General features: G+C 27.6%; 1 protein-coding gene across 1 annotated transcript; it reads right to left on the bottom strand.

Moving 5' to 3' along the window:
• Positions 1–2,917: 2,917 nt before the first annotated feature.
• Positions 2,918–5,187, bottom strand: LOC137832453 (heat stress transcription factor A-4a-like). The gene is made up of 3 exons (XM_068640621.1): positions 5,060–5,187; positions 4,203–4,888; positions 2,918–4,063 (listed from the first exon to the last, which is right to left on the bottom strand). The coding sequence occupies exons 2-3, from the start codon at positions 4,419–4,421 to the stop codon at positions 3,122–3,124; spliced, it is 1,161 nt and encodes a 386-aa protein (XP_068496722.1). The 5' UTR covers positions 4,422–4,888; positions 5,060–5,187; the 3' UTR covers positions 2,918–3,121.
• Positions 5,188–10,486: the final 5,299 nt, after the last annotated feature.

Genomic DNA, 10,486 nt, shown 5'->3' with positions numbered 1-10,486 from the left:
GTTAACATGGTATCAAAATCTTTTATATGGCAAAGTGGTATAGAGTTCAATATGTGACTGTTTTTTAAATAAATAAATAATTGAGTTTTAACAGCATGAGGCACGTCACATTTACGTATATGTATATAAAGAAATTATCACATTTTCGTAAATTATATATGTTGCATGAAATCCATGTAACTATTTTGGGTTAACTAGGATGATATTTAACATTCCAAGTGTGCAATTAACAGTTATAAGCTTAAACATTTCATCATAAAATATTAAGAAAGTTGATACAAAATATAAAGTTGAAATAAACTTTGCACATCCCAAAACTAAAACGAAAACTAAATCATATATAGGGACTGAATAAGCATATTTTTAACTTCCAGAGTCAAAATGTATATTTAGTAATGGATTATAGTTAGAAACAGCTATTTGACCATTGATGATGCAATTTTCCTCTTGGGTCAAAATCTAAGGTTTAGTTTGACTTTGACTGGGTCTCTCTCTCCACTACTTTCTCCAATGAGTTCATTTTCAGTGGGTTGTGAAAGTGAACTGGATTACAACTTGTCAGCAACTTCTGCTTTATTCTTGTTTACAAGTTGCAAGTAAAAACATTTTCACAATTATTTCATATTATTATTTTTATCACAAACTTTCTGAAAGTTCAAAAGAAACAAAACAATGTCGAAAGTTGATGAAAGAAAAAACCTATTGTGTTGTAATGAAAACATATTGGAACAGTACACTTTGACTTTATGCTGGAAATACTTCTTTTAACTTTTCAAGAACGTTTGAGGATCTTATTAAATCATCATCGAAGTGGTAAATATATTTTTAATAAATAGGTGATATATTAAATACTAAACTGAAATAAAATAAAATAAAAATTAACTTAAACAGACTTTTAAATTTATATAATAATCATGTTTATCCTTACAAGTAAAAATAATTAACAATAGACTAAATAACAAACAACCTATACGTTAACTTTTTTTTTGTCTGTAGGTAATTGTTTGTCTAAAACTATTTTTCAAATAAATAAAAAACTTAAGCATAAAAATAAAAATCAATTTAAACCACCTTTTTTCCAATTTTAAAGTAGTTCAATTGAATTTTCACTACTATTTACTCCATCTCTTGACTTGTTTGAACAAGATAACTAAGTGAAATTTTAACAGAATCCTCCAATTTGACTTAAATTTTTATCAATGGTAAAACAATTGTCCTGCATAATGAGATATTTAGAGAAGTATTTCAAATTCCATCTTAACACAAAGCAAAATAACAGCAACATTAGAATAATCAAATACAAAAATGATGATTAGGTGTACAGCCTCAGAAAATCACTTGACCTCATATTTAATTTCAGAGTCAAATAACGCCCATATAATAATGCTTCTGTGAAATTAAGCAAAGATTTACCAAATCACAACCATATGGCATTATATATATAAAAGAATATGCCAGAGACTCTTCAAGTATAAATCAATATAAATTGATCAAACTGGCATAGCTGACATGTTATCCAGATTCAGTACAAAAAAAAAAGATTGTCATACATAAAATTCTTGAAAAAGAGAAAGTTGATATAAAAATACAACACAAATGACCAGAAATAGATCACAAGTGTCTTACATCTAAACAATCCCTCCTCTTTCATATGTAAAATAAAATATTTTGTTTCAATATACATGAAGCAAGAATATTTTCTGTTCCTAATTATATATACAAATACTTATTTAAATTAGTTTCTCCTTAATAAAGACTTTTAGAAGAGAGAAATATGAACAAAATTAAAATTAACTTACTCACAAATTAAACATAATTTTTTTTTAAAAGTCTATACAAGCTAATTTTAATTCATGAAAAAGTTAGTTTCATTTTTTATTTATATTTTTCTCTCACAAAAGCCTTTATGGAGAAGGCAGACCAAGATTCAACTGATCAAAGCATCAATCCTATTCATTGAAATCTTTTATTCTTAATGTATGCTAATGCCTCCCTTGCCAGTCTCATTTCAGTTTAAGTTACAACTAACAGTCAACATCTTTAAGACTTCCAACACAATTTAGAAACTAGTAGGAAAAATGCAATATTGACTAGAACTCTAGAAGTTAATTTCACATCATTTACTGTGTGAGGACACTGATTACCCTTGCACCATCTATCCAGAACTTCTTTCCTTGTAGCCTGTAATTATATGTGGTCACTCATCAGTCTAGCACTATGTTGTATATATAGTGAGCTTCACAAAAAGATGTAAAACCCTGTGAAAATAGTTGAATAAAGAAAACAGAACTAGAAATATACTCCACAATCATAAACCTTTACATCTTGTATTCCCTAATAAGAAAAATTCTAATTTTCAATAAGTTCTTTCTAGATACTCTCTGCCTTAGTCTGATTGTCAATAAATCTATTAATCAGAAGATTTGTAAAATTTATTGAATGATGATATTAAAACTGTACTCCCAATATTTCTTTGTTTCCAAAACAAACAATATCAATTTGCATTAATCTGTTATTAAATGTGATACTCTTAAACCTGGTTTCATTTAAATCTCACAAATCATAAGCAACAGTTTTTCCACCCTATCAGTGAGGTAATATAACCCTACATAATCTAAAAAAATATTCATGATCATAGGGAAAGAAAAGGGACAAGAACTACCTCACTTCAATCTTTAATCTCAAACAAAAACCAGAGGCACTTAATGATGTAGGATATGCAACTATGTACATAAAAGATTTACAGAAATCCCATCATAGACCTCTTTTAAACATCAATATTTGGCAGTTTTAATATTGGGTACCTCCCTGCAGCAGACAGTAACAGATGGTATATATGCAATTGGTTTCTATTGTATGGAAAAGTAACAAAGAGAATAGATCAAGAGGGAAAAACCATAATCACCTTCAGCACAGGTTTTGATAAGGTAGAACTAAAAGAGACTTGATTGAACATTATAATAATTGACAAAAATTCTATAGATGATGCAACCATCTAACCATGAAAATGGCATATGTATACATAGTAGAGCCAACCATTCATACCTACATTTATTACATGAAATTGCAGGGCATCTCAAGCTAGAAGGAATAATCATTGTACTAAGTTGGCTCTGCTTGACTAAGAATGCCCTATCTGTTCTGGAGGGTTATTTACATTCCTAATGTTCCACCAAAATTTGGCATTGCTTCTGCCATCAGAATCTTTCCTTTCAGAATGCACTTCCTGATTCTCAGAACCAGGATTCTCTGTCAAGAACCGTTCCCAGAATATATCATTAACACCAGTAGCCACAGGAACTGTTCCCACTGGTGACTCTTTTGATGCATCAAGATCAGGTACAGCCGCTACAGCTGACTCAGAATTCACGTTGATTCCAGGTGATTTAGGCTGAACTTCAACCTCCAGCTGGACAGAAGATATAGCTGGACTATCTGCACAACTTGTTGTTTCATCCAAATCCATGTTCACATGACTTTGAACATCATGTGCAATATTCTCCCAAAACATAATGGATGATTCGAGTATATCAAATCGCTCCATGTTCGGTGCGAAAATAGAGGCACCCTCAGCATTTACCCCAGGTAATACAGAGGAAGTTTCCATATGATCTTCAATGCTATCATCATCACTGAAGAGACCACTTCTTGGCAACCTACGTTTTCTATCCCCGTTTTCTGTCAGTGGCAAGAGATTTAAGGCAATCCCAGGTTTCTGCAGCACTTCAGAAACAGAAGAAACCAAATTTTCTTGCTTCTTTTCCAACTGTTCCAATCGATCATTTGAGTATTGTAGTTGTACCTCATACATTCCCCACTCCTGTTCATGCCTCTCCAACTCCCGAAGAATTTGATCTTTTTCATCTTTAAGCTTCCGTATCTCATCCTTGAAACTCTGCCTTTCTGATTTTGTCAGTGGAGAAGACCCCTGAACCTGAATATTCTGCAAAGAATGGCTATGAACAGGTTTGCGCCTATGAATATTCTTTAAAAGATGTGGCTGACCTCTCACAAAACCCTCATTTGCAAATTCCCATAGTTCAGGATCAATCTTTCTAAACCCCTGATCAAACAGAAAACCATGACATAGTTCAAAACAATCAACCCCTTTACCAGGAAACAAGAAAATAGTAGTAATAATAATATTAACATTGAAAACAATTATCAAATCGATGAAGATGAAGAAGATTGAATTTACTTACATAAGTGTTGAGCTGCCTGATAAAACTGGAGAAGTTACTGTGCTTAAAGAATCTGGGTAACAAATCCTTTGAAAACTCTGGTGGGTTCCAAACAACGAAACTCTTATTGGTGACACTCCAGGAAACGATGGAATTGGTTGAAGGATCATCAACCATGTCATAAGTCTTGCTGAGGAAAGGAGGCAAGGAGCTAGAATTGCCCTGAGCTTCCTCCATCATCCAAAACACAAATCTCAAAACAACGTGAACCCTCAAAAACCCTTCAGTATACTCAGAAAAAAATAATTTAAAACCCCTTCACCCTTTCACAAATATGTCCACTGCAAAACAAAACACACACATGTATCTAAAAAAATACATCCTTGTTCTCCCCCTCTGCTCTCTCGATAGGTTTCACCAATCCCAGATTACAGAAAGTGATAATTCCCAAAAAAGAGATACCCTTTTTGCCAATTCAATTCAGAAACCCTCCTTCGAGAAAATCAGTGGTCACAGCCTTATCTTCAGTCCCCCCAGCTACAGCTGGCGATGAATTACAAACCCAAAGGTGAAATCTTTGTCCAGATTAAAATGTTCAAACCCAACAACAAAGATGAATATAGAAAGAGCGTAACACAAAAGAGATTGCTTCTCCTCCAAATATGGAAAGTTCATATCTTTGTCCATCGTAGCCAAAAGCTTAAATTCTGACCATGTTTTTCAACTGTATTAATGACTTGAATTTCCCAGAGAAAATGGAATATCTTTAATTTCATAGACATAAAAAAAAGAAATAGAACTTGCTGCTCAAGTAAATATAAATAATTATTTAATTACTATTTTTTAAAATAGAAAGACATTAAAACTAAATAAATTACCATTTTGGTGGGGAAGGTGCGGGGAAAACACGTCTTTCGGTCAATCCGTGCTTCCAAATATTGTTGGATCCTTCCAGGCCAAGAAGTAGACAATTTTGAATTTTCTTCTTTGGGTTGTTTTCTCTTTCAACCTTATTTATTCTGGTTAATTTAATTTGAAAATAAAAACTTAAAAATTACACCATAAATAATTAAAAGGCTAATTTCAATAGTCTTTTGGATCATCGATCACAGGATTTGTGTTGCTCTTACCTCGTACATGGATTCAAAGTTCATGAATAAGTACGATATATTAGTATCCCAAATGGTTAGCTTTTTTTCTTTCTTTTAGATGCGGCTAGTCAAAACTAAAAATCATTCTCATTATATTAAAAAAATAATATTTTTAAATCATTAATATCAGTAAACATAAAATGTAAGAGAGCCTGTTATTTGCCTTAATATATTGTGTGGTATTAATGATAATTAAGTTTAATTTACGTTTATATTTTAATAAATTAATAGTATATAAAAAAAATTAAAATAGTTTTGTGGAGATGTTAGCGATAAAATATATCAGTAGAAATTATGTATATTTGATATTGTAGGTGTTTTTTTAATTATAACAAGTAGATGTAACTGAGTCCGTACTGATAGTTTATAAATGATCTAAGATTAGTTGTTTATGTACAAAATTATAAACTGATATAAGGAATAAGAAAGTTAGGTGTAAGAAGAGTTATATCTTTTGATTAAAAATAAAATTTGGTTAGTTTGAAACATGTGAATCAAAAGGTGGTAGGCATGTAATTTAACTTAATGATATTAAATTAGGTTATTAAGTTTGATTGGTTCAATCATTTATGTGATTTCTTATGTTAAATAGATTTTAAAAAAAAATTGGACTTTGTCTAATCTCATAATAAAATTGATTTTGATAAAAATTAAATATTCGGGTAGTTATTTTGATATGTTTGAAAAGTATTATAATTTGCATATTTTGTAGTGTAAGATTGAGATTAAGAGAGGGTTTTTAACTTTTGAATTTGTTACTTAAAAAATAAAGAGTTTCATTATTCAAGCAAAACTTGTTATTCAAATAAAGAGAAAGTTAAGAGTAATTTCTATTTTACTAGAAAATATTATTTAAATGAAAGGAACTCACTGAAGTAATGTTTCCGTATTTAAAACATAATTATATTTATTTGGATAATCCTTAAAATGGTATGATCTTGTTATAATTAATATTGTAAAATTATATAACTGTTAGTAGTTAAGAATTATGAAGTATAATTATGTTAGAGGTGTATGATCTAATTAAGTATAGTGTGGTATTAAAGAAATGAGATATATCCAAATTAAATGGTAAAAATGAAATAAAAGTGATGAAAGATTGATGGACATATGCGTTGATGAAAGATTGATAGACATATGCATGAGTATATTAAGGAAGTGTCTCTTCTTTTCTGCAATCAAAATTATACTCAACTGTACCCTAATCATAAGTCTTTGTCTCATATAAAACTATTCAATGCCGTCTTTTATAAGCTCTGAATTTTAGTATGATGTGATTTCTTTGTGAATTTATTGGGATAAGAAATATGTTTGATATAATTATGAATGATGTGGTATGGTATTTACATATTTGAATTAGTTAACATTTTCAACTTTTAAAATATATGTTTTTTATCACTATCAGATTTTTTAAATTCATCTATTAACTATATTATAATTTTGAGTTATGTACATGTGAACAAAACATATTTTAATTAAAAAAATTATAATTACAGTAGTTATAAAATTACTATATAAGTATAATGATTATCGATTATGTTTTTTCTTTTAGACATGAATCTATTTTAAAACTATCTATATTCTAAGTTTTGAATTTTTAAAGTCTAGTAAAAAAAAATTTAAAAAATATGGAATTAATTTCAATTACTTTTAAAATGTTTGAGTTGTAAATAACAAATTTCTGGTTTGGAGTGCTTGAGTGCAAATGGGTCCAAAGGGACTTGGGTGAGAAGTCTAATATTGTGGAAGAAACAATTGCATAATTTTTGGGGAAGGAAATAATACTGTGTCATCAACATAATAATTTTATTCTTCTTTTATACTCTGAATTCATTCGAAAAGGACTTATAATTTCAAACATTAGCAAAAGAGCTAAGAAACCAATGTCATTAACTTGAAAATTATGTTCAAATTGAAAATATTTAATTCTAATTCATTAATATAATTAATATTAGTGAATCTAAAATGTACTGAAATATTTTAAATAGTTTTGTATATATAATTATATTTTTAATTAAACACTTCTAAAAAACCATTAAATAAAAACCAATTTTAAAAATAAAAAATAATTAATTATTATATTAATTAAATTAAATACTATTTTAAAAATTAAAAAAATTATTAATATCAATTAGCTACAAACTTTAACATCTAAATAATTATTGATAGTTAAAATCTGATAGCTAATTAAATATTAATTTAAAAAATATTTATCAATTATGGAAATTAATTTAAACACAAATATTTTTTTTAGTCTCTAAAATAATATTTAACTTAATCAATATATCAACTAATTATTTTTTTTATCTAAAATTTGTTTTTTTAATGATTTTTTTTAGTGAATATTGTTTTTTTACAATTAACTTCTTCTTTAACATTATGAATTTATTTTAAAATGATTAATATTATTAGTTTAATTAAAATTTCAAAATATTATTCCTTTTAATATGTTATTTATTTGTTGTTTTTATCAAATTTTAAAATAAATATCGTGAGTTGGCAATTATTTATTATATGGAGGTATTTTCATATTAGGGAAATTTTGGTACATGGATCTAATCAGAATTGGTAGAGAAAGTATGAAAGAAGTATAAATAGAAAACCTAGTCGTGTGATCCATTCATGATTAAATATAGTACAATCTATGAAATTTTGTTATATTTTTATGACTTTATTGCAAGAGGACTGCTACTATATATAAAGCACATGCATTGTTTATGCATTATTCATTTTAATTTTATGATGTATATATATAGGATAGCTGGGTATGAAGATTTGGTAACAGTCAACCTGCATGCAAAGATCCATTAACTATATATATTCAAAAGATGTGAATTAAAAATAATAATTTATTTTGCAATATAGATGGAATTGACCAATCTTTGTGTAAATAAGTCAATTCCTTTATCCACAATATATTTATGAATGGAATAAAAGATATATGACATTATATAGCATCAGAATAAAAAAGTTATTTCCATAAAAGATCAGTTTTCAAGACAGTAAATAAACAATGTTGTATTAATAATCCTAATATAATTTTTTTCATGTGTGTGTCATGTAATAAAATAATTGTAACGTATTCTCTCTATAAATGATGTTTATAATTTAAATACTATTATAAGAATATCCGAAAAAACTGATAAATAAATAACCATATAATTCCCAATAAATAGTTTTCTGTACACTAAAATACAAATATATACAATATGTAGGAAATTTTCAAAAATATAATAATAAAATAAAATAATACATTCATATAAAACATAAAAGTTAGAGTCATTAAAATAAAAATTCAAATCAGTCTTATCATTCATAATATTTATACTTAGAATTTAAATAATTTCAACTTAATCTATGATTATATAACAAAATTATATTAAAACATATATTGAATACTTTCACTTAACACCTGACTGAAAATTTAAACATATATATACATAGGATAGTTCATAACCAATTAGGATAACTTATTTGCATATTTGCATGTAAAATCTATATTTACTTCTCAAAACTAAAATCTTTATTTAAGTGATTTGGAGGATAATCTCACTGATTATTCTAATTTTAAGCATTAAGAAAAAACATTTCAAAACATACACTACACATAAATCTATTAAACTATATTAGGATTATAAATATCAAAGTCGTTTTAAAAAATAAACAACTATAAAATTTCAACATTTTAGAAAGCCACTCATCAAAATTTAGTCACTAAGTACAATTTTTTTTTCCAGACCTAATCTGCTAAATGATTTTTTGCAAACTACATGGACTTTATCACCGGAGTGATTTTGTTTGGCGAAATAAAACTCATTAATCAAAATCCTCTAAAAAAAACTAATTTCATTATTGGCAATTTAAAAATATGTTATTTCAACAAGATAAAAAAAACATCAATGTACCCAATTCAACTACCAAATATAATATAATGTAAAAATATATATAACTTCATTTCACTATCTCAAACCTTATTAATTATATCATTTCACACCATTTTTCATTTTTTAACTAAATAAAATTTATTTTAATTTTTTAAAATTTATTTCATTATGTATACCAAGAACTTTATATGTACCTACGTCATTAATTCAATATTTATTATGCAAATCAAATATCAACTTCACACTCCTCACTAACTTCAAAACAACATATATCAACACATAGCTACATTATTTGTACCTAATTCAATAAAATTGAAATTTCATTTTTCTATTTCTCATAATTCAAAATAATTACAAATTGTTTTTTTTTTCAAGTACTTAAGTTGACCCAAAATCAATTTGTAAAACACATTACTTGAATGCTTATGTTTTGAGCATTCTCAAAATACTTTTGTTAGATTTGTTTCAATAAATTCTAGGATTTTAATAATCACTCTAAGTTCTAGAACTTCAACTACCACTTTATTATCGTTTTAAGAACCATATCATCACACAAGCTCCTTGATGTACGTACATGATTTTTCAAAATTCTAGAACTTACATTTACCTTCACCAATTAAGACCCTTTAAAAATAAGAGATTTGCATCTGTTTTTTCTTAGTCAACATGTAAGTTCTCACTTGAGTTATAATGACTTGAGTAATGTTGAAAAATGAAGAGCATGGATTCAAGCTTTTCGTGGCTCAAGTGCAATATTTCTGTTTCTTCTTGTTTCTGTCTCTTCGTTAAATATTCTTATATTGTTTTTCATGATTATGATATTTGGGTTGGATACTGCAAATTGGAATTATCTTTGGGGGATCCTGTGGCTGCAGCTGAATCAATTAAGGTCTCCTTCACTCTAATTTTGGACCAATCATAAAGTATGAGAATATTATATTATGATACAATTATTATAATATCTGAGATTCAAACTTATTAACTAAATTAAAATTACGCGCATTGATTCACATATTCTCCGATAAAAGGCGGAAAATTTGGAAGGTTTTTCCACAGAAAAAGCTTGCTTGGCTCGTAATGAAACGCGTGGCTTGTATCCATATGGTTTTGTAGATGGAATGATTGAGAGAAGAATTGTGTTGGTTTATTATTTGAATCTTGTTACCATTATTTGTTAGATAAAGTAATAGTAAAAAAAGAAACTGAAACTGCCATTATAAATCTAGAATAATTGTGAGACAAGGGATATCACCACTTTCAGCCCTTAGCT

Source organism: Phaseolus vulgaris, chromosome 6 (assembly GCF_000499845.2).
Source record: "Phaseolus vulgaris cultivar G19833 chromosome 6, P. vulgaris v2.0, whole genome shotgun sequence".
Lineage (NCBI taxonomy): Eukaryota > Viridiplantae > Streptophyta > Magnoliopsida > Fabales > Fabaceae > Phaseolus > Phaseolus vulgaris.
The sequence above is the reverse complement of the archived record's forward strand: the minus strand, read 5'-3'. Positions and strand labels throughout refer to the sequence as shown.